The sequence below is a fragment of the Zalophus californianus genome, chromosome 13 (assembly GCF_009762305.2).
Source record: "Zalophus californianus isolate mZalCal1 chromosome 13, mZalCal1.pri.v2, whole genome shotgun sequence".
In the NCBI taxonomy this organism is placed as follows: Eukaryota; Metazoa; Chordata; class Mammalia; order Carnivora; family Otariidae; genus Zalophus; species Zalophus californianus.
Genome location: NC_045607.1, coordinates 81,251,818 through 81,277,212, shown reverse-complemented (window position 1 = coordinate 81,277,212; position 25,395 = coordinate 81,251,818). Strand labels below are relative to the sequence as shown.

The following is a 25,395-nucleotide window of genomic DNA, read 5'->3' as shown; positions in this document are numbered from 1 at the left end:
TTGAAAAGGTAATGGAGCTTTCCAAGTATCTAAACATGAAAAAATAGCAAGACAAACCCCATGTGCTCCCTCTGGCCCTTTCCAGGGGCCCAGGGCTCTTTGAACTATCCAGATAATGACATACTTCCCCATAATTTCTTCCAATCATTCCTACATAAGCATTTAGATATGCCCCAGAGGTTGGGTTCCATCTACTCCAGACTAACTCTAAATGTAAGTAAACTTAGAAAAGTCTTTTTCTTTACAAAGACCTGATTGTAATTCTTCATAGGAGTGAAGAAGTTATGAAAATAAACATCTGCAGCATCAGAATTAACTCTTGAGGCTGTATGGTTGCTATTAGCTGAATAGCAGCACTGTTGGTGGCGACTATGGGTTTTAGGCTAATGTTAGCAATGGCAAGGCTCCAGAGTAGAAGCAGATGCCAATTTAGCATCAGAGAACTCAAAGCAATAACAGAATTTCAGAATAGTACAACTTAGAAAGGACTTTAAAGACCACCTAATCTAGTTCAGCTGCTTATGAAGCAGATGTTCAAAGTCAGAGTAAGTCAGTGGCAGACCTATAATCAGAACCCAGGTACCCTGACTCCCAGTCCAGTGACTTTTTCATTATAGCACACAGATAATGAGCTCAAAGACTACTGTACTATTTAGAAATTTATATATTCTGCCCTTGTTTCTCATTCATCAAGTATGTGTGGCCATCAACTATGTTTAAAAAGATGAATTAAGTCAGGACTAGAAATTATTTTATAAAGTTTCCTTCAAATTGACATCAGACAAGATGAAAAATAGGAAAAAGTTAACCGGGTGCCTGGGTGGCTCAGTCGTTAAGTGACTGCCTTCGGCTCAGGTCATGATCTCAGGGTCCTGGGATTGAGTCCCGCATCAGGTTCCCTGCTCAGCGGGAAGCCTGCTTCTCCCTCTCCCACTCCCCCTGCTTGTGTTCCCTCTCTTGCTGTGTCTCTCTCTGTCAAATAAATTAAAAAAAAAAAAAAAAAAAAAAGGAAAAAGTTAAATGCCTACAAGAGTGGATTTATTTATTTATTTATTTTAACATAAACTCCGAACACTGAATTGGATATTAGTATGTTCTGGCTGAATAAAGTTATCTTTTCATCTTATGAGAAGTATTAATAATGAAGGCTATCTGCTATTACTTAGCATCCTTAAAAACTGTTCTAATACACTGAAGTTATACTTTAAAAAGAGTGAGTTGTATCTCAATAAATGTCATTAAAAATATTTATTTATTTATTTATTTTTTTAGAAGAGTTTATTTATTTATTCAATGGAGACAGAGGGAGAGAGAGAGAAGCAGAGGGAGAAGCAGGCTCCCAAGGAGCAGGGAGCCTGATGCGGGACTCGATCCCAGGACCCTGGGATCATGATCTGAGCCGAAGGCAGACGCTTAACCATCTGAGCCACCCAGGCGCCCATTAAAAATATTTATTATCATATTTTCCTGACAGGTACTATACTAGATTCAATTGGCTGAGTCTGGAAAGTGGGAACTTATTTATTTTTGTTTGTAGGACTGAGGGGACTGATATTATACCTGAAGCAGATTTTGACTCTGGTCATTTAAGGCAGTTTTTAAGTTTACAAAATTTTACCATTCCCTGCCCCCCACAACTCGTTACTTACTTCTTATAATACCATCTTTTTTAACTCATCAGGTATGTTTTCATATTATTTCGAGAATCCCCTTTATATGAAACTTTGCAATGAGAATATAGTTTTATTATATATCTTATGAGAAAATACTTATACTTTTAAAAGTATTTTCTTTTTTTTTAAAGATTTTATTTATTTATTTAATTGACACAGAGAGAGAGACAGCGAGAGAGGGAACACAAGCAGGGGGAGGGTCAGAGGGAGAAGCAGGCTTCCCACCGAGCAGGAAGCCCGATGCGGGGCTCCATCCCAGGACCCTGAGATCATGACCTGAGCTGAAGGCAGTCACTTAACCAACTGAGCCACCCAGGCGTCCCTAAAAGTATTTTCTAAAAAAGGTTATGCCTGCTAACAAAATTGTGGAGGTTCTAACTGAAACCATTAATATTTATTTATTTAAAAGATTTTATTTATTTGCCAGAGACAGAGGGAGGGAGAGTACAAGCAGGGGGAGTGGCAGGCAGAGGGAGAAGCAGGCTCCCTGTTAAGCAAGGAGCCCGATGGGGGACTCCATCCCAGGACCTTGAGATCATGACCTGAGCCAAAGGCAGAAACTTAACCATCTGAGCCACTCAGGCGCCCCTGAAACCATTAATATTTAAACATTAAATTAGAAAAAGTCCTTTAAGCTTTAGTCTAAAATACTTTGGAAATCAGGCAGCTTATCAGTGGACAATATGAGGAATAACTTGAACTAATAAGCTATCTTTGTTGTACATGAACCATCTGATAAAAAAACCCTGAAATCTACAAAACTGAGATATTTTTCAAATTGGTGAGTAGGAAAGATTAAAGCAATTTCTAGTTCTCAAAAATATATTGTTATAACCAAAGAATAACTGACATGGTAAGAGAATTTGCTTAAATGATTTATCATAAAATTTCTTTTGTGGCGTGAGATCATCTCTCCAAATTTTATCAGTCCAGAATGCAAAGTAAAAAATCTCACTTTTATAGAACGCTTTAAAAATAGTTCCAATAAATTATCTGTAAGTCATACTTCTAAGAAATTACATAAAATAATGCAAACCCTGGCTTATGATTTTAACAAAAACAATCCAGCCTCTTATACTCTTAATGATAAAGTAAATTAGGTAAGTCATGGTTAACGCTCATTCCCTTGTTTATTCAAAGTTGCAACATCACACTCCACATGTTTATAAAACCAAATATTTGTCATTGGCTTAAATTTTAAAGAAAATCACACACATGCACTAACAGACACAAATGAGATCTGTCTTAAAAACTATGCTATTTTTGGGGTGCTTGGGTGGCTCAGTCAGTTAAGCGTCTGCCTTCGGCTTAGGTCACTATCCCAGGGTCCTGGGATCGAGCCCCACATCCGGCTTCCTGCTCACAGGAGGCCTGCTTCTTGCTCTCTCCCTGCCTGTGCTCTCTCTCGCTCTCTCAAATAAATAAATAAAATCTTTTTTTTAATAAAGATTTTATTTCTTTATTTTGACAGAGAGAGACACAGCGAGAGAAGGAACACAAGCAGGGCGAGTGGGAGAGGGAGAAGCAGGCTCCCCGCCGAGCAGGGAGCCCGATGCAGGGCTTGATCCCAGGACTCCGGGATCATGACCTGAGCCGAAGGCAGACGCTTAACGACTGAGCCACCCAGGCGCCCCAAATAAATAAAATCTTAAAAAATAATAATAATAAAATCACTTGAAAAAAACATTATTTTTAAAAATTTAAAATTACAATCTAAGAGCTTAAATCTTAATAGGTATATATTGGTAAATATAATCTCAAGTACTTCAAAATGTGTTATAAAAACTACTTTTTTTATATAAGATAATTTTAGTCAACCATCGTAATAGATGTGCAAAATAATTCCCAATCATGATTTACCTTGTCCTAAGGGCAAGCCAAGCAGCTTCGATATCTGCATAGAGGTTCTTCTCTGTTGGTTTCCCGGAACTTGCACCATATCCAGAATAATCATATGAGAATATATTACAATTAATCCGTGATCCCAGTCCTATGTAAAAGCTGCTCATCTGACCAAGATCAACAGCATTTCCATGTGAGAAGAGTAAAGTATATTTGGCATTGGGTGAACAACGCACAAACATGCAGGCAATTCTGTTGCCTTTACTGGTTCTAGTCATGAAACACTCAATAGCATCTTTTTCTCTAGAAGAATATTGCCAGTCTGCTCGTTCTGACAGATGTAAAGTCCAGCGGCTTCCACTTTCATCACACATCAATGTGTAAGTAGGATCAGGTGGCAAAAATGCTAATTTTGAAGCAATTTTCCCAGGGCAAGGTGGACAGCAGAAGAGGCAACATAGCTCACTAAATGAAAGATTATTCATCTTCTGAAAAAGAAAAGGAGATAGCAAATGTTTTAATTATTGAATATGGATTCTGTATTTTCATACCATAGAAGGTTAAAAACAAAGGCACTGGTAAATTCTACTGCTGCTCAGTGTCGACTGCTATTATTTCAAGTATCCTTTGCCTAAACAGATTTTTGACATCATTCTAGGTATAACTTAAATCCTCTGGTGAGGCAAATATTCTTGACCAGGAGATACTAAACTATTACAGGATGTTTCAAATAGTAGTGATTATGTAATATTTAACCAAAGTATGAAAACATGAAGAGTAGAGGTAATATCTGTTATTTCTCCATAGATAATAGCATAGGAGGTATGAAGTATCTTTAGAATAGTGTGTAATTTCTGGGTTAAGTCAGTGAAAATTCTCAGAATCTCATGTAAAGGTAGGTAATTAACACAATACAGTAAATATGTAACGATACCATATACATTGTTCATTTTCATGAATGAAGTGCTTGCTATTTGTCAGGCATTGTGTTAGGTATTCTATGTGTATTACCACATTTAATCCTCAAAACAACCCTGGCTGATCTGAGACCAGAAACTTGGCACAGTGTGGGGCAGCAGTGGAGCCAGGATTTGATAACAGGCTCAACCACTGTCCTACATCCCTGGGCTACACTGCCTCAGAGGCTCAGAAAACTATTTGTCTCAGAAGCCTATCATTTTAGCCATAGTGCCAGTGGCTCAAATAACCTATAAAACATTAAAATATGTCTATATATAATTATTGCCCAAATTAAAAAGGCTACAATATGAAAGCTACAAAAAAAGTATAAAATCTGCTAAAATTTCCTATATGGTTACAAAGGAAGGAGTGTGTATAAGGTTTGAAGTCAGAGATAGCTGGGGTGGAATCCCAACTCTACCACTTACTAGCTGTTTGCCCTTAGACAAATTGTTTACCTTTTCGACCCTCATTGTCTTCCTAAGCAGATGAAGTCAATGTCCGGTTGCAAAGAACACACACAATGATGTAGTTAGGGCATATACTACAGCAACGGCCATACAGATAACACACTTAAGGATGGTCCACTCTCTCCTGTCTTTTTCATTAATATTTTTCAAGTACTTAGTTGATATTAAGTCAGGAACAAAAAGAGAGTAATACTTGTTTGCCCTACTAGCATTTCTTTTTATCTTGTCCTTTTTCTCAAATTCCTATCTCTTTTTAGCAGACGATTGCCTAGTTCCAGGAAGAAGGCATTCAAAACAAACACCTGCTAGAGATTTGGTGGCACTTAATTTTCTACAAAAAAAATCTAAACAGGAGGATGGAAAAAAATATACATCATACCATTATACCAAATGTAATTATATATGAGAAGAAATCACCTCAGGAGACTAAAGTGAGATTATGTGGAAAGAAAGAAATGTCCTTTTCGCTCACTACAGAACCAAAATCTTGTTCATATGCTCAACACAAATGTATTGATTTCCCAAAATCTAGTCCATATGCTCAACAGACATGTTCTAACTTCCCAGTGCAAACTAATTAGGTAGAAAGAAGGAAAAACACCACAGCTAGAGAAACAAAGACAGGAGTGATATAAAAGGTTTTAAAAGAGTAAGAGAAGGGAAGAAAGTGTCTTTTGGATAGTAGGAAACACCTTTGCTTGCTACTCAACCTTCAAAAAAATTAGCATGAATAAGTTAATGTCATAGTCTAGTTGGAAAAAGAGTCTGATAAAACAGAAATGACAATGAGGTGTCATCTTTAGTGGTAACTCTCACTGGCTCTGTGAAAAACTGTACTGAGAAGGATTCTAAGGGCATATGCAAGGCTTGGCAGGGAAAGAACATGTCATAAATTAGTGATGTGTACTACAGGATTTGACTACAGATTTATTATCCTGGTCATGAGGATATAGGACCTGGTGAAGAGGATGGCAGGAAAGAAAGTTCAAAGGGTTAGTTTAAGGGAAGGAGATGACCTAGAAAAAAAGATGAGTTATGAGGCACAATATTATCAATGCTATCTGTTTAATAATCTGTCTACAGCTGTTTCTTGCTTCCAATTACCTTACAACCAGTAACTGCTGACCCTCAAGAGTCTGTTAAAAGCTTGGTTGATAATAAGTAAGCTGTACGTAGCTTTATGTTCCTATAATTTGCCTCTTGAACATGAAGACTTTTATATATAATAAAGTAATTTAAAAATAAATCTGGCTTACTGAATATATGTAACACTGCACAGTTGCTTCTGGGGATGAACACCAAAGGAGAGAAGCAGAAGGAGAAAAGGTACAGTGCCAGAATCTAGTCTAATGAAAGGACAACCTGACCTTTTTTTTTTTAAGATTTTATTTGAGAGAGAGTGCACGTGTATGCATGAGACGAGGGGCAGACGCTTAACGGCTGAGCCACCCATGCGCCCAACACCCTGACCTTCTTAATGTCAGTAGAAGAAATTATTCCCACTTCCACAGCCCTAAACCAGGTAACTGGTGTCCATTTAATAATAAAAACTTGCAAATTATCACTTTTCTAATAAGAGGCATGGCACAGGACAGCAACCTAGACTTGCTTAAAAAAAAGTATACATAGGGCGCCTGGGTGGCTCAGTTGGTTGAGCGACTGCCTTCGGCTCAGGTCATGATCCTGGAGTCCTGGGACTGAGTCCCGCATCGGGCTCCCTGCTCAGCAGGGGGTCTGCTTCTCCCTCTGACCCTCTTCCCTCTCGTGCTCTCCCCATCTCATTCTCTCTCTCAAATAAATAAATAAAATCTTTAAAAAAAAAAGTATACATAAATAAACCTAAGTTTTAGTAACATGAGAGCTAAACAAGTTATTGAGGAAAAAAATTTATTCTTGAAATTTAAAAAAACATTGAAGTATCTTGTTAAATTTGGGTAATTTTAAGTCCCATTTGTTTTATATAAAATTCATAGAATAAAAATATATCATTTATCAGTTATTTCTTGGCTAACAAAATCTTGAAGAGACAAGGCAGTGAATAATTGTAAGGGGAAAATGATAAACATCTGAAAGTACACAACAGCAAAAGACAGATAAATTATTTAATTTAGAGCAGAATTTTTGGACCAGACAAAACAAGGGTTTAAAATAGAGGCGCCAGGCTGGCTTAGTCAGTGTAGCATGTGACTCTTGATCTCAGGTTTGTAAGTTCAAGCCTCACATTGGGTGTAGAGATGATTACTTAAAAACAAAATCTTTTTACTGTTTTTTTTTTTTTTTTTTTAAGATTTTATTTGTGAGAGAGAGAGAGAGAGGACAAGCAGGGGGAGCAGCAGAGAGAGAGGGAGAAGCAAGCTCCGTGCTGAGCAGGGAGCTGGATGTGGGACTTGATCCCAGGACCCTGGTATCATGACCTGAGCCAGAGGCAGATGCTTAACCGACTGAGCCACCCAGGTACCCCTGAAAAACAAAATCTTAAAAAAAAAAAATGAATTATAATAAACCAGTTTTAAACAAAGAGAATACTTAAAGATGTAATGGAAAAGTGTCATACAGAAAAATCCAACTGGAATCCCTGATACAGAGAAATCAGTATCTAAAACAAAGAACCTGATACAAGAATCAATAACTGAAGAATGTATTAGCGAGCTGAAAGATCCAAGAATTCCCAAACAGGGAATTTTTCAGGATGAAAGGGATGAAGATAGAGAAAACATAAAAGAAAATTTAAGGCAGAAGTAGAAATACCAGTATCAATAATCTAAGAATTTCTCAGAATTAAAGAAAAAATTCACCCTGAAATTGCTGAGTGCCAAACAGGTATTTAAGAAAATTCTCACAGGCTAGGCAAATTATAGTAAATATTAAGATTGCCAGAAACAAAAATATGAAAGTTTCTAGAAAGAATGCCTACAAAGGAACAAGAACAAGATGAACATATCTGACTTTTCAAAACCAACACTAGAAACGAGAAGATACTGGAGATAGTTTTAAAGTGAGAAAGAAAAAAACACAAAACTTTCAACACAGATAAAATAACATTATAAGGATAAAATCAATTTAGCTGCAGGCATACTAAAACTCAGAAGACTTACCAAACCGAGACCCTCTTTTTTTTTTTTAAGATTTTATTTATTTATTTGACAGAGAAAGACCCCGCGAGAAAGGGAACACAAGCAGTGGGAGTGGGAGAGGGAGAAGCAGGCTTCCCGATGCGGGGCTTGATCCCAGGACTCTGGGATCATGACCTGAGCCGAAGGCAGACACTTAATGACTGAGCCACCCAGGTGCCCTGAGAATTACATTTTTTGAAGATTTTATTTATTTATTTGACAGAGAGAGACACAGAGAGAGAGGGAACACAAGCAGGGGGAGTGGGAGAGGGAGAAGCAGGCTTCCCGCCGAGCAGGGAGCCCAATGCAGGGCTTGATCCCAGGACCCTGGGATCATGACCTGAGCCAAAGGCAGATGCCTAATGACTGAGACACCCAGGTGCCCCTGATTACATCTTAATAAAGCTGTTTACTGTGGTGCCTAGCTGGTTCAGTTGGTAGAACATGTAACTCCTGATATCAGGGTTGTAAGTTCAAGCCCCACACTGGGTACACAGATTACTTAAAAATAAAATCCTTAAAAAAAAACAAAAACAAAAAAACAAAAACTTTTTACCTTCCTCACCCCCCCCCCAACCAAGTCTATGGAAAGCTAAGGTAATTTTGCAAAGAGCAAGCTAAAGTATGTATGTATTTGCAGAGTAGCTGGGAGTTTTCTCTCCCAGGTATTGAGAGACTACAAAAAGCCAAAATAATAAAGACAGACTAGTGCTGAAAAAGAAACAAACAGACCTAGTTGTAAGAGAATACAGAGCTTATAAACAGACCTATGTATAAATGATAATCTATGACAAAGCTGGTTTCTCAAAGTAGTAAAAAAGGATGAATTCTTTAGCAGGATGTGCTGGAAAAATTCACATATTTACACAGGCAAAAGTAGTTAGAGCCCTACATCTCAGTATGTATGCAGAACACAAACTCCAGATGGATTAACAGAGCTAAAAGGCAAAACTAATATAACTTGAAAAAAAAAAAATCTGAGAGATATAATATTGGTAGATTTAGCTTCATTCAAATAAAGATTTCTATTCAGTGAAAAATGCTTTGGGAATAATGATTTTCATCCAAAATTATCAGAGTTGCTATCTTAAATATGAGGAACTTCTACAAAAACAAGAAAAAAAATGTAACTCAGAAGAACATATGGGCACAAGATATTAATAGGCAATTTACAGGATAAAAAGGCTATCAAGTATATTAAGAAAGGCTACTCTCACCAATTATCAGAAAAATGCAAGCAATATCACTTTAAAGCTCTAAGAAAAATAAAAATTAGAAAACTAGTAATATGAAGTACTGGTAAGAAGAGGGGAAAATAGGAACCGTTCTGTGAACTGCTTGATAAGCCATTCTGTTTACTTATGACCCAGAATTCCACTTGGGTAAGTACTCGAAAGAAATACTTGCAGAGATCCTTAAGGAAATGTGTACAAGGGTGCTTGATCACTGCAGCATTATTTGTACCAGGGTATATATAGGAAGCAACACAGATTCCATCACCAGGAAATGAGTAAGTAAATGTTTTGGACGAAGACAATGGAATATTATGCAGAGTATGATGGCTAGAGCTTAAAAATACAGTACTGGGTGAGAAAAAGGAATAAACTCAGATTTATACTACCATTAATGTAAATTAAAACCACACCTAAATGTTACATATTTAAAGACCTGTGTATCTGAGCGGATGTTTGCAGAGGGGGGGAATAGGAAAAGAGGTTGAAGGTTAAGGAAAAAAGAAGTAAATAAAACAAGAGTAGGGCTTATGTTCATAGATTGATCAGGACAATGCGTCACAAACTAGACTATGAGTGCCACAGGGCAAAAATCACATTTGGTTGTGGTGCCTGGTGGTTCAGGTAAGGGTCCGACTCTTGATTTTGGCTCAGGTCATGACCTCAGGGTTGTGTGAAACCAAGAGAAACCAAGAGGTGGATACTGGGTCTGTGCTCAGCAGGGAGTCACTTGAGATCCTCTCTGTCCCTTTCCCTCTGCCCCTCCCCCTGCTCGTTCTCTCCCTCCCTCTCTCTAAAATAAATAAGTTTTTAAAAAAAGATTTTATTAATTTATTTGACACAGAGAAAGAGAGCACAAGCAGGTGGAGCAGCAGAGGGAGAGGGGGAAGTTAAGTTCCCCGCTGAGCAGGGAGCCCGATGCAGGGCTTGATCCCAGGACCCCGGGATCATTTGCCAAAGGCAAATGCCCAACCAACTGAGCCACCCAGGTGCCCCTAAAATAAATAAATCTTTAAAATAAAAAAATAAAAATAAAAATAAAAAATAAAAAAAATCATATCTGGTTGCTTAGCACTGGGTAAGCCAAGCAGAACACCTGACACATTAAAGGGTTTCTAATTATTTTCTGGGTGAATGAGTTAGTAAATTAGTTTTTTTTTAAGATTTTATTTATTCATGAGAGACAGAGAGAGAGAGAGAGAGAGGCAGAGAGAGAAGCAGGCTCCCAAGGAGCAGGGAGCCTAATAATGCAGGACTCAATCCCAGGACGCTGGGATCATGACCTGAGCCGAAGATGCTTAACCATCTGAACCACCTAGGCGCCCGAGTTAGTAAATTAGTAAAATTAAGTCAATTCTCTGCACCTGAAAGACTCCCACAGAAAAAGAAAAAAGGTTTACCAAATCCTATTTTTAAAAAGAAAGAAAATGTTTTGTGATAATTACTTAGGTTTTTTTTGTATGGGAGCAAAGTAGAAGCAGTATAATAAAAACCTATGAACTTAATTTGGGGTTGGGGGGTACAGGTGGGAAAAACATAGCTAGTTACCCAAATCATTCAGTGTGTTATGAAGCACTGAATAGGACAGTCTTCTAGGGAGGAGAAAATCTTGCCTCTCTCAAAATCAAGTCACAAAATAAAAGGTCAACTGAATGTTAAACAGATGGTCCATTGTGAAAATTAAGGTTTTCCTTTTGGCAGGAGACTTTTAAAGTTACTTCACTTATAGCAGGAGGAATTTCCTAAAATTGTAATGAATTAATAATTTAAGAACCTGCTTCTCCTGATAACTTTTTCCTGTTCAATGACAAAGAAAAAAAGATGAACATCTGAGTCCCCTCTCAGCAAAACAGGAAGACTAAGGTTAAAAAATGTCTCCAAATAGAATGACCTACTCTATCTCCTTCCTCTCTTTTGACAGAAGAAATTATTGAAATGACTCCTGTCAATTCCTGATGTAATAACAGTTTAGTGAAAAAAATTTCCCTTTGATCTCCTTTGTAATAGTTTCTCGGTAATGCAAATCGATGCACATTAGCACCATCTAAAAAGGACAAATGATTCTTTCAGGGTTCAAGATGTTACTAGTACTTAAGTCTTTTTAGAGAAAACATTTTTAAAATGCTTAAATCTCTTCATTTTGGGTAATATTTTGACAACTATACATTTAATAGGATCTATACTGATTTAAAGTCTTACTCAATTTAGAGCGTAGGTATGTAATAAACCACTTAAATTTTGATATATACTAGGCTTCAGGTTAAGAACTACATTCTAAAGTTGAAAATGAATTACCTTGAATTTGGCTACATTCACGGATAAATCTGGGAAAGTACTATTACATACTCTGTTTTATGGAAGTCAGGATTTATCATGTCGTTTAGAAAACCTCCAACTGCTTCCAATTAGTTAAAGGCACATCTATTTAGCAATCAGAATTCTGGAAGTCTCAATGATTCAGAATAACAGCAACATCTCCTAGAGATTATTTTTTAAATAAATCTCTGAGCATTCAAAAATGAAAAATAATCGAAAAATGAGAAATCTACACAAAATGTAAAGAACAGTTCATCTGTCACCATTTAAAAAAACAAGCCACTTTTTATTTTTATTTTTTTAAAGATTTTATTTATTTGACAGAGAGACACAGCAAGAGAGGGAACACGAGCAGGGGGAGTGGGAGAGGGAGAAGCAGGCTTCCTGCTGAGGAGGGAGCCCGATGCGGGGCTTGATCCCAGGACCCCGGTATCATGACCTGAGCCGCTGAAGGCAGACGGTTAACGACTGAGCCACCCAGGCACCCCAACAAGCCACTTTTTAAAAAGATTTGTTAGAGAGAGAGAGAGAGAGAGGAGGGGAGGGGCAGAGAGAGAGAGAGAGAGAGAGAGAGAGAGAGAGAGAGAGAGAGCAGAGCCTAACACCAGAAACAGACAAATGAAGTGGATATTTATTAACAGCAGGAGGTAGGAAAGATTAGAATAAAGTCAGAAGTGATGGCAAAGAATATATTCAACTATGAAAAAGCAGGGGGTGGGGGAATCCACTGTTAGGTCAATTCTGTCCAATGGAGCCTTGAGAGCAACATATCCAAAAGACTGATCCAAAGGAAATCACCATAATAGTACTATGCAAAGGTGGTCAATAATATAATAGCTCAGTAGCCCTAGGTAAGGAAAATTAAAACTTACTTCAATATTCTTTAAGGGTACCAAGTGAATAATCTGTAGCAGCATTTACTAAAATTACAAGTGAAACCATGATTGTTATGATGGTGTTTAGAGAGCCAAATACATTACAGACTTCAGTGCATACAAAGATGCAGAATATTCATTCACCTTTTTGTTTTTTAAAGAGTTTATTTACTTACTTGAGAGAGAGCCCCCGCTGAGCAGGGAGCCCACTGTGGGCTCCATCCCAGGACCCTGAGATCATGACCTGAGCCAAAGGCAGACACTGAACTTACTAAGCCACCCAGGGACCCCTATTCATTCACCTTTATTTATTTTTTTTAAAAGATTTTATTTATTTATTTGAGAGAGAGAGAATGAGAGATAGAGAGCACGAGAGGGAAGAGGGTCAGAGGGAGAAGCAGACTCCCTGCCAAGCAGGGAGCCCGATGCGGGACTCGATCCCGGGACTCCAGGATCATGACCTGAGCCGAAGGCAGTCGCTTAACCAACTGAGCCACCCAGGCGCCCTCATTCACCTTTAAAGGAGTTTGGCAGCATGCTCCTTTTTCAGTTAAGACAGCATCCAAAGTACTCACAATGATCAAAATAAGTGTAATTTAGAAACTAGGTGTTTAGTATATTTTCTAAACACATTTTCTATCTTATTTGTATATGCCTTATGCAGAAATGTAGTTTGTTAAAACTTTTTTCTTTTGGAGGTACGTTGTATTTCCTTCTTCTCTCGGACCATTATATATATAGCATTCAGCAGCAAAGGCACTCTACCGTCTGCGATCACAGGACTTGATGGGGTGACACTGCTAGGAAAACTCAACTCTGAATACACCCCACAAGGACTGTACTAACATGGGAACAGACACTTAAAACCCTAAAAATATTTTTATTTTTTTTTTAAAGATTTTATTTTTTATTTATTTGACAGAGAGACACAGTGAGAGAGGGAACACAAGCAGGGGGAGCAAGAGAGGGAGAAGCAGGCTTCCCGCGGAGCGGGGAGCCCGACATGGGGCTCGATCCCAGGACCCTAGGATCACGACCTGAGCCGAAGGCAGACGCTTAACGACTGTGCCACCCAGGCGCCCCGAAAAAATATCTTTAAAGATTTATTTTAGAGAGAGAGAGCACACGCAGGCATGGGGGTGGAAGGGCAGAGGGAGAGAGAAACTCAAGCCGATTCTGCACTGAGTACGGAGCCTCAAGCGGGACTTGAGATCTCGATCTGAGCTGAAACCAAGAGTTGATGTTTAACCAACTGCACCATCCAGGCGCCCCAAGGAAAAATTTCTTTGAAGTACTCTATTTTTTATATTTCAAACTGAAAAGAGAAATTTTGGCAGAACTATTTTCTTTAAAAAGGAATCATGTCAGTTACTTTTTTAGAGTTATACTAGTATGAATCCTGGGGCGCCTGGGTGGCTCAGTTAAGCGTCTGCCTTCTGCTGGGGTGGTGATCCCAGGGTTCTGGGATCCAGCCCCATGTGGGCTCCCTGCTCAGCGGGGAGTCTGCTTCTCCCTCTGCCCCTCCCCCTGCTCCTGCTCTAATAAATAAAATCTTAAAAAAAATACTAGTAAGACTCTAGAAATAGAGAGTAACTGGGCCAATGAGTCACCTGAAAACACCCTAGGAAACGTGGTTTTATTGGTAAATTGAACAGATGCCTTAATAACTGTGAGTTTAGAAAAGTTTAGAGGGGTTTCCCAACTAGGAAAAATTTATTGGGACTGTCAAAATAGGATTCCTTTCCCACTGATGGGAGGAGTTGGGGACAGAGAAAAATAGTTGAGGTGAAGATGACATGCATCTACCAGAGTTACCAAAGTCTCAATCCTAGCATTGGAACCCTTAATCTACAGGAAACAAACTGAGGGTTGCTGGAGGGAGGGGGGTAAGGGGATGGGGTAATGGAGTGATGGACATTGGGGAAGGTATGTATTGTAAGGAGCACTGGGTATTATATATGAACTGATGAATCATAGACCTGTACCCCCGAAAGAAATAATACACTATATGTTAACTGAATTAAAAATAAAAAGGACAAGTCTTGTTAAAAAAAAGTCTCAATTCTAGCATTTGCTTATGAACCTAATTTCTTAATTAAAAAAAGTTCAGCAGTAAGGATCAGAAGATCAGAATTGAAGTTGGAGAGCGTATTAGCTGTGCCAAACAAACTAATTTGGACCAGAAGTCCTAACACAGGTCAATGTAACTATTTCTATATTTAAGTTTTCCCTCAGTTTCTTAATACTACACTAATACAGGAGCCATTAACTACGTATAGCTACTTAAATTTTAATTAAAAAAATTCAGTTCCTCAGCCACAGTAGCACATATGAGTAGTGCCTACCAAATTGCATAGTGTAGAATGAACATTTCCATCACTGCTGAAAGCTCTATTGGGCAGTGTTGAACTACTAGAACCTTTCAAACCCAGGCAATCCAGAACAAGTTTTTATACTTCCTATGCTTACTAGCTTTAAATGTTGGAGCTCTTCCTTCCTGGTACATACAGGCAATTTGTATAGATCTTATTGAACACTGCAGATGACACAACTAAATGAGATTACCTACACAAAATGGTTTTAGAAGAATGTTTTTTGACAAAAACATTACATCTAACCCGGTCATTTTTTTTTTTTTTTTTTTTTTAGGAGAAAGAGAACACTTGTGCAAGTGGGGGTGGAGAGGGAGAGAGAGAGAATCTTTAGAGGTTCTATGCCCAGTGTGGAGCCCGATGTGCGGCTCGATCTCAAAACTCTCAGATCACGACGTGAGCTGAAATCAAGAGTCGGACACTTACTGAAGCACACAGGCACCCCTTTTTATCTAAATTTCAGTTAGTTAATATAGTGTCATATTAGTTTCAGGTGTACAATACAGTGATATAACACTTCCGTGTAACACCTGGTGCTCATCACAACATGCACTCTCCTTAAATCCCCATCACCTAATTCACCCCTCACCAACCCCCCCCATAATCATCAGTTTGTTCCCTGTAGTTAGGAGTCTGTCTCTTGGTTTGCCCCTCTCTTATTTTTCCCTTTCCGTGTTTGTTTTGCTTCTTAAATTCCACATGAGTGAAATCAAATGGTTTTTGTCTTTCTCTGACTTATTTCACTTAGCATTATACTCTCTAGCTCCATCCATGCCATTGCAAATGGCAAGATTTCATTTTTTTTCTCATGGCTGAGTAATATTCCATTGTACATATACACATCTTCTTTATCCATTCATCAGCTGAGGGACACTTGGCCTGTTTCCTTAATTTGGCTACTGTAGATAAGGCTGCTATAAACATTGGGGTGCACATATCCCTCTGAATTAGTGTTCTGGTATTTGCATTTAACCAAATTCTAATGTAAAGGCCATTTTATTAAAATGAGCAAAGCAAATCAATTAGGACAATTACACACTTTAATGCATGCTTTTTAAAAAAAGATTTTATTTATTTGACAGAGAGAGAGAGAGACAGTGAGAGAGGGAACACAAGCAGGGGGAGTGGGAGAGGGAGAAGCAGGCTCCCCGCCGAGCAGATAGCCCGATGTGGGGCTTGATCCCAGGACCCTGGGATCGTGACCTGAGCGGAAGGCAGATGCTTAGAAGGCAGATGCTTAACAACTGAGCCACCCAGGTGCCCCTTAATGTAGGCTTTTGACGTGTAAAATGATTCACATTCTTGAAAGGGTCTCCATGTGCTGGAGCTACAAGCAAACCATAAAGAACTATAAAAACGGGGGTGCCTGGGTGGCTCAGTCGGTTAAGGGTCTGCTTTCAGCTCATGATCACTTCATGATCCCGGAGTCCTGGGATAGGGCCCCACATTAGGCTCCCGGCTCAGCGGAGAGTCTGCTTCTCCCTCTCCCCATGCTTGTGCTCTCTCTTGCTATATCTCTCGCAAATAAATAAAATCTTTTTAAAAAAACTATAAAGACATTCCTATTAGCCAAGTAATTTCTGAATGTAACCCATACAGTATTCTAAACACTTACAATCCTGGTGATCCACTTAAGCAAAGCCCTAACAAGCAAATCAAGCCTTCCTAATGATTAAGTAGGACAGGTGGTTGATTTTTACATGTCAATATTACGGACTCCTATAAAGCTTTTGTTGACTGGGAAGCAAGTCACACCTGTCTACACTGCTGAGCATAAACTAAAACATGAACAGGCACAAGTTTTCCTCCCTTAATCATATTTTTTGGCACCTCTCCTGAAAGACTTTCCAAAACATGCTTATCCTCAAAGATCACCGAAAAGCTGCCATAGTACGTTGGTAGAGACATTGCACAAATAACACATTATTCTCCCCTACATTTGTAAGAAGTAAAATCTTTTCCTGGGAAACTTCTCAGATGAACACCTACTCAATGTATTCCACAGCATATAATACCCATCTATAGCACAGTATGATCTAAATGAAGTAGTCGTAAGTTTCAGAAAGTTTAAGGATTATTGCTGACTATAATGATGAACACAATCTTTTTCAAAAAGAGAACTCACACTGGTATTTCAATTTAAATTTTTAAGAGTTAAAAAAAATTCGAACCACATAGGAGGTTAAAAAATAAAATAAGTCTCACTGCCAGGCTAAAATAAGGACTAATTAAAAGTCAGTCGAAGAATTCAGTTCCCGAGATATCCTCCCCAACTAAGAAAACTAAAGGTTTACACTGGAAGAACATTTTCTGAGGAATTAAGACTAATCTGAAGGAAAGATCCAAAGATATAGGAGGTTCCAATGAGGAAACTGTGGGAATAGGAAGCAGGAGTGTAACTGCAGTGAGGGAGAGCTATATCCTCTTCTATAAGTAGATGTCAACATGGAAGAAACAGTGATATAATACTGTTATCTAAAGATACAGAGTTACGGGGCACCTGGGTGGCTCAGCTGGTTAAGCAGCTGCTTTCGTGATTTTATATCACTTAATTTCAAGTGTGAAGGTATTTCTACTCTGATAATTGCTCAAAAATAAGGCACATTTCAGATTGCTTCTTATTTGGACTTCTGACGTGACTTATTTTTCTAGGGTCTCTTTTAATTTCAGAAATTCCACAAGCTTTTTAGATCACGTATGACACATTCTAACTTTTTATTCTTAGAATTTGTGCAACAGAATCCATGCTGTTTTTGAAGACATTCTTAAACCCCAGTGAGTTCTGTTTTAATCTAAAACAGTTATGTTCCGGGCTAGTTTACAGCCCTATTGTCTGCCTACCCAGGATTTAATTTTTTATCACTTTTTTTTTTATCAATTTTGTTATTTCTTACAGCCCTATTGTCTGCCTACCCAGGATTTAATTTCTTATCACATTTTTATCAATTTTTTTATCACTTTTGTTAATTCTTAACCAACTGAGCCACCCAGGCACCCTTCATACTTTTGTTTTTTTTTGTTTTTATACTTTTGTTAATTCTTAATTTCATGTTTTAACCTTTTAAAGGCAGGATTTCTTTGTTTGATTTTGCTGGAATACATCTCCAAGCACTTTGCCCTGTCTCCTTCTCAAGGACCTGGTAAAGTAAACCACATTTTCATCCATGCTTTCAAAAACTTTTTATTTTGGTTTCATACCTACGACAAACTAGGCATGCTTCAGAATTATAGGTTGTTTTAAAAACTTTCCCTCAAAATTTAAATCATTCACCCACATCTTCTAGCATCCCATCCGATGGTGATGTCTAATACCTACTTGATTTTTGTTTTTTGAAGTGATTCCCATCTCTTTCGCACAAGAAATTTATGAGATTTTCCTTTGTCTTTAGCTCTGAAATCAACGTGTTATTTTATATCTATACTATTTGTATTGAACAGGTCCTTTTGATCAAAAGTCCCAGGACTTTCTTCAACTCAGAGAATTTTCCTTCTCTATTTTTTTTTTTTTAGCTTCCTTTCTGCCTTCTCTGTTCCATCAGGAATTCCTATTTAGGAATCCTAAGATTATCCATTATACCTATAAACTTCTCTCCTTTTTCCCACCTCTTTCAGCTCTATGCTCTAGGAAATTTCTTACAGATCATTACTTTGGTGTTCTAGAGTGCAGAATCACTTTTATTTTTATTTTTAAAAGATTTGGGGCACTGGGTGGCTCAGTCGTTAAGGGTCTGCCTTCAGTTCAGGTCATGATCCCAGGGTCCTGGGATCAAGCCCCACATCAGGCTCTCTGCTCGGCAGGAAGCCTGCTTCTCCCTCTCCCACTCCCTCTGCTTGTGTTCCCTCTCTCGCTGTGTCTGTGTCAAATAAATAAATCTTAAAAAAAAAAAAAAAAAAAAGAGTCAGCCGCTTAACCGACTGAGACACCCAGGCGTCCCTAGAATCACTTTTAACATTAGGACTCTGTTTTAGTTTATGGGAATAATATCCTCTCAAATCTCTTCGAATACTAAAGAAGATAAATTTTTGTTGTTCTGTCCATCTGTGTTTTTTGGATGTTTGTTCCTCTCTTTGTCCACCTTGGATTTTCATGCTGTAGGATTGCTTCTTCAATGACTATTCATATTTACTAGTAAAATAAAGAGGATTTCTAAGTATAGACTATGTGAGAATCAGACTCAAGTCTCAAATCTCTCTCACATACACCCTACACACACACAGACACACACACACCCATCCACTTCAGCCTGTGACACAAACGAGTGTCTTTTATTATGTTCAGTGGCAACAGAAGGTACTTTACAAATACTCAAGAACACGTACAGCTTTATCTATTTGATCCAGTAATGCAATTAGGACTTCTAACCAGTAAATTCTTCCATTGAGTATAGGATAGGCCAGAAACCACTAAGCTAAGAATTATGTGACCCGGCTTTCAGTTCTCGTTTTACTACCTAAAAGTTGGTGACTTTAGGAAAGTCAGTCTCTTTATACATAATGTTCCTTTTCAATAAAATGAGAAATTTGAACTAGATATTAAGGTTTCTTATAGTTCTGCAACTTTATGATTAAGATGCTTTTAAATTCTCATACACTTCTGATTCACTCAATATTTATAGCATGTAAAAGAATAAAGAAATTTATAATTTGAAAAACTTCAGAGATTCTCAAAGCTTCCCCCAACACTAAAAACAAAGCACCTCAACAAGCATACTAATTTATATTAGGCAAGTTATAGTTAATAAGTTGTAATGGGGGAGCAGGTAATAAGGTGGAGGAGGGTGCAGGTGTTTGTGAGGGCATGAGAGAGATTGTTTCTCACAGCTCTACTTTCCAAAATGAATGATTTCTGGGGTGCCTGGGTGGCTCAGTTGGGTCTGCCTTGAGCTCAGGTCATGATCCCAGGGTCCTGGGATTGAGCCCTACACAGGGCTCCCTGTTCTGTTCAGCGGGGAGCCTGCTTCTCCCTCTCCCCCTGCTTGTGTTCTGTCAAATAAAGAAAGAAAATCTTAAAAAAAAAAATGATTTCTTTTTATCTCCACAGGGAAACAATGCTTAGTTTTGAAAACTGTGACAAAATATGCGTAACATTTATCATTTTATGCATCTTTAAGCGTATAGTTTTGGGGCATTAAGTACATTTACATTGTTGTGCAATTATCACCCACCAGTCTTCTCCAGAACTTTCAACTTTCCCATCTGGAACTCTATACCCATTTAATCAATGATTCCTCATTCCTTCCTTACCCTAGCCTCTGGCAACCACTATTCTAGTTTGTCTCTATTAATTTGGCTACGTTAGGTACCTCATAAAAGTGGAATTATATACTATTTGTCCTTGAGAGTGGACTGTTCCACTCAGTATAATATCTTCTTGTTTATCATGTTGTAGCATGCGTTAGAACTTCCTTCCCTTTAAAGGCTGAATAATATCCAAGGGCTCCAAACTGGCTCAAATCCCAAGTTGGTTTATGTACCACTAATACCAATTCCATCTCCATTTCCATGCTAGGACATAGCCCAGGGAGGCTGCCAAGCTTTCAGAAACGAATCATTCAACTCCACATTTAAGGCTTGGAGATAGAAATCTGTTACTAATGGCTGATAGGACCTCAGTTCTTACTCTTTCTTGCAACAAACAACCTCTCAGTTTGAATTTCGGATGTGTTAGGTCTTGCTTCATTCAGGTCTTCATTCTCAAAGTGACCCTCTGAAATAGGTAGTATTCCCATTACCCAGCACTGCAAGGACAGACCTCTTTGCCTGTCCTCTAGCAGTTGACACTGGATGGTAAATCTATAAACTCCAAAAGTCTACTATAGATCAGGCATTGCTAAATTAAGACTCATTATGTTAGCAGTTTCTGTGCAACAGGCAGCACTGTTTTGTGAAATATCATCCATTTTTTATTTCATTGGAACAGCTACTACAGAAGTTTTTGCTTTTTTAAAAATGCTTTATTGAGAATAATTGACCATAAGCATTTTTAGAAAGAGTTAAAATAGAGGGACAGAATAGCAAGAGACAATGGAGATCATAAAAAAAAATCTTTAGGTAAAAAGTGAAGGAAATTTCCTTAATCTCTAAAGTACATACATAAAAATTCGGTAGGAAAAATTATACTTCAAAAAAGAATACTGCCAATGTTTAACCATTAAGACCTTGAGCTTACATGGTCATGGACAATGCGCTGGAATCCTGGCCAGTGGAGTAAATGAAGAAAAAGCAGTAAAAGGAAAAGAATTTACAAAGTTGTCATGTACTAAGTCAGTACACAAAAACATACTGCATCTCTTTCTATACATTAACAAAGAACTAGAAAATAGGATTTTAAAAAAAGATGTAAATAGGGATACCTTGTTCAGAAATACAAACACTGAAAGATTTCAAGTTCTTTGTTCAACACTCAAGAACTCAAAGTTCTTCCCAAATTGATTTCTAGATTCAGTGCCACTCATCAGCATCCCATGGGACTATCACTTACATTCATTAACATATCAAAGTTAATCCAAATGACAAATCCCCATGGGTTGGTAGTATAGGTGTTACTGTAAAATGATGCCACCTTTGAGAACAGTTTGGTGGTCCATTTCAGGCATACTTTTTAAAATAGAAATTTGATAATATTGAAGCATATATCCAAAGACTTCCTAGAATCTTTACACATTTGAAGTCCAATGAAATACACCACTTCTATGTATTAAAATTTGCCTTTCTAAAAATGTGACCTCAACTTCACAAGAGAGCAGCAAAGCTGTGAATATATAGATACCAGTTCAGATTTTACTTATTTTTTGCCATCCGGTGGCCAAAACCACTTCCTTCCTCTTTACTCAGATACATACTCTCTCATTCTGAACAACTATCTCACCTTTATTTTCTTCACCCAGTCTTACATTTTTTTTAATTTAATTTTTTTTTGGTATGAAATGGGAAGCTCTTTCATCCTTTTTTTCCTTCTTCCACTGGACTCTTTATACTCTTTACGTTCACACCATAGCAAAACACTTCATTCTTCATTCTCACACATTTATTTATTGAGAGAGAGAACGAGTGCACAGGCACATAGCCGTGGGTGCATGTGTGTATGTGGGGGGGGGCGGGTAGAGAGAGAATTGCAAGCAGGCTCCATGCTGGGTGTGGAGCCCCACACAGGGCTCTATCCCACCACCTGAGATCATGATCTGAACTGAAATCAAGTCTGATATTTAACCAACTAAGCCACCCAGGTGCCCCATCTCACACACTAATTTTTAACTCCACTATTAAGAGCATGAACTCTGGACCCAAAATGCTGAATATGAATCCTAGCTTTACTATATTTGTCATCTTGGGAAATTTAAACTTCTCTGTTTCTTCTTCTGTAAATTGGGCCAGGGGGATGATAATGGCATCTATTTTACAGGGATGTTATGAAGATCAAATAAGGTTAATATTTGTGAAGGTTTTACAGGACCTAGCTATATGTAATTATATTTTTATAAATAAACAGTAGCTTGGCTTTCATAACTTATCAAAATTTCAAACCTGCAAATTTAGATTCTTCATTGTGAAAAGTTAGTGACAACACTATTTGATTTGTTTTGTTTTACAAGCTTAAGCTCAGCTAACATGGGCTTCTGAGTTACTTCTGTGTGGCAGCCACTGCTAGAAGTACGCATACTTGAATATTAAGTATATGCAATGAAAGATGTTATCTGTGATAAGGTTCAAAACAGTAAGGACAGATACATCCTTGGGGTTAATAGTTGGTAATTTATAAAGTAGTTCAGTTGGTTAATTACACAATAAGGAAGAAACATTTTTAAGCCCAGGAAGTCTAGCTTCTTGAAACAGGAGTTCCTGGGCCCTTCATATACATTTCCATACTTTTAGAAGATACCTTTAAATAATATATAGAGTGGAAACTGAATTTTTTAGTGATGATTCAGAGTACTACAAATATAAAATGTCCAATATTTTTTAAGTTTAAGGAATTGCAGGTAATGTTTACATTTAACTTTTTTGAAAAATTGAAATATATAGTTTTATTTTAGGAACTTTAAGTATTTTTGCTATATGCCAATATTGATCTATGAGGTAGAAAAGTACTACATTACCTTGCTTTGCAGTCTGGGCAATCTGAGGAATGTATCAAGTCCTTCAGCCTCTATGGTACCATCTTGTCAATATTCTAATGCCTAACGAATTGCTTATTATTTCTTATTCTACCCTAAGTGGCAATGTATAGGTTAACATACTGTGATACATTGATCTCAGACTTGACATTGGACAAACCCTTATCTGGATGGTTCTGAGCTAGGTACTATTTAATCAATTCCATGCAAAATCAGTGTTTTATCAGCTTGGGGTCAAACCTGAAAACTATCCAAAATACCACCACTATTAAGAATATCTATGGTCCTATGGACCCTCAAACTATATGTAAAGTTTTTAGAAGAAGGATCCAAAATATTTACTAACAAAGTGACCTAAAAACAATCTCAAAAATCTGGAAGTTCTCAGGTTTTCTGTAACATACTTATTTTATGCTTCTTAAGTCTTACGATGTACCCAATCTAAAACAACTACAGCATTTGAACTTTTGTAGAGGTATTTGAAAAGCCCTAAGAACTCATCTCTTTCACACCTATTTGATTTGTGGTAAAGATGGGTTATATCCAATGTTGCACTGAGTTTTTTCTGCCACAGAAGAAATCAACCTGGATGTTAACCTACCTACACTTTGATTTCGTCCCAAAATTCACTTCTATATGATTAATATAGAATTTAGACTACACTGCACACAAACCAGATTACAATTCTAGTAGCAGACTTCTTATTCTTGGTTTGGGGATATGCCTTTACTTGTGCATTAAGGGATATCCCTAGTTCTGTCACTTATACAGTGGAGGTTCCAGAGAACGTGGTCAAGACATTTTACTTCTAAAAAATAGATTTACAGGGGCGCCTGGGTGGTTCAGTCTGTTAAGCATCTGCCTTCGGCTCAGGTCCCATGTGGGGCTCCCTGCTCAGCAGGGGGATCTGCTTCTCCCTCTGGCCCTGCTCATATTCTCTCTCTTGCTCACTCTGATTTAAATAAATAAATCTTAAAAGACATATATAAACCCCTTCCTCAGGACAAGAGACTATCACTCTCCCACCTTTTAAAAGGCAAATATCCTTCTCAGAAAAAACACCAAATGGTGGGAGGGCCCTGGAATGGGAGGCCGTGGTGGCGGACTCTGCAGCAGCATCCGGGGTCGGGGTGGCAGTGGTGGTTGGAGTGGGCGGAGACTGCAGAGCTTGCAGAGCCAAGGCCGAGGACAAGGAGTGGATCCCAGGCGGCCTGGTCAAGGACATGAAGATTAAGTCCCTGGAGGAGATCTATGTCTTCTCCCTGCCCATCCAGGAATCTGAGATCACTGACTTTTCCTGGGGGCATTCCTCAAGGATGAGGTTTTGAAGACTATGCTGGTACAAAAAGCAGATCTGTGCTGGCCAGTGGACCAAGTTCAAAGTATTTGTTGCCATCAGAGATGACAATGAAAACGGCAGTCTGGGTGTTAAGTGGTCCAAAGAGGTCGCCACTGCCATCCGTGGGGCCATGATCCCAGACAAACTTTCCATCGATCAGTGTGGCGAGGCTACTTGGGGAATAAGAACGGCAAGCCCCACATTGTCCCATGCAAGATGACCAGCTGCTGTGGCTCTGTGCTGGGTCGCCTCACCCCTGACCCCAGAGGCACTGGCATTACTTCAGCCCCTGTGCCCGAGAAGCTACTGACGGGGGTCGGTAGAGACGACTGCCCCCTCTCAGCCAAGGACTGCACTGCCACTTCTGACGCCATTCCCAAGACTTACAGCTAGCTCACACAGACTCTGGAAACAGACTGCATTCACCGAGTCTCCATATCAGGAATTCACTGACCAGGGCGCCTGGGGGGCTCAGATGGTTGGGTGTCTGCTTTCAGCTCAGGTCATGATCTCCAGGTTCTGGGATGGAGCCCCACATTGGGCTCCTGGCTAAGCGGGGAGTCTGCCTCTCCCTTTGCCTCTCCTCTTGCTTGTGCTTTTTCTGCCTGTCTCTCTCAAATGAATAAAATCTTAAAAAAAAAAAAAAAGAAAGAAATTCACTGACCATCTTATAACGACCCACACCAGACTCTCCATATAGAGGACTCAGGCTCCTGCTGTGGCCATCATATACTTTATACAAGAACAATAAATGAAGTAAAGACTATTAAAAAAACAAAAATAAAAGGCAAATGGCAAGGATAAAAAGAAAACTAGCATAGAGAAAATTGATTAAGTCCATGTACACATTTTTCATGTTGGTACAGAAAGGGTGCTTTTTCGGGGCACCTGGGTGGCTCAGTCATTAAGCATCTGCCTTCTGCTCAGGTCGTGATCCCAGGGTCCTGGGATCGAGCCCCGCATCAGGCTCCCTGCTCAGCAGGAAGCCTGCTTCTCCCTCTCCCACTCCCCCTGCTCGTGTTCCCTCTCTCGCTGTGTCTCTGCCAAATAAATAAAATCTTAAAAAAAAAAAAGGTGCTTTTTCTGAGC

The 25,395-nt window shown here is 38.6% G+C and overlaps 1 protein-coding gene and 1 pseudogene across 4 annotated transcripts in view; one reads left to right on the top strand and one right to left on the bottom strand.

Moving 5' to 3' along the window:
* ABHD17B (abhydrolase domain containing 17B, depalmitoylase) overlaps positions 1–25,395 on the bottom strand; it is a 48,628-nt gene that overhangs the window by 5,686 nt on the left and 17,547 nt on the right. For all 4 annotated transcript variants that reach the window (XM_027615775.2, XM_027615774.2, XM_027615776.2 and 1 more), the window contains one exon: positions 3,534–4,003. In XM_027615775.2, the coding sequence (XP_027471576.1) occupies positions 3,534–4,000 (467 nt within the window). In that variant the 5' untranslated portion in view covers positions 4,001–4,003. The remainder of the gene's footprint in view (positions 1–3,533; positions 4,004–25,395) is intronic.
* LOC118356182 lies at positions 9,863–25,057 on the top strand (annotated as a pseudogene).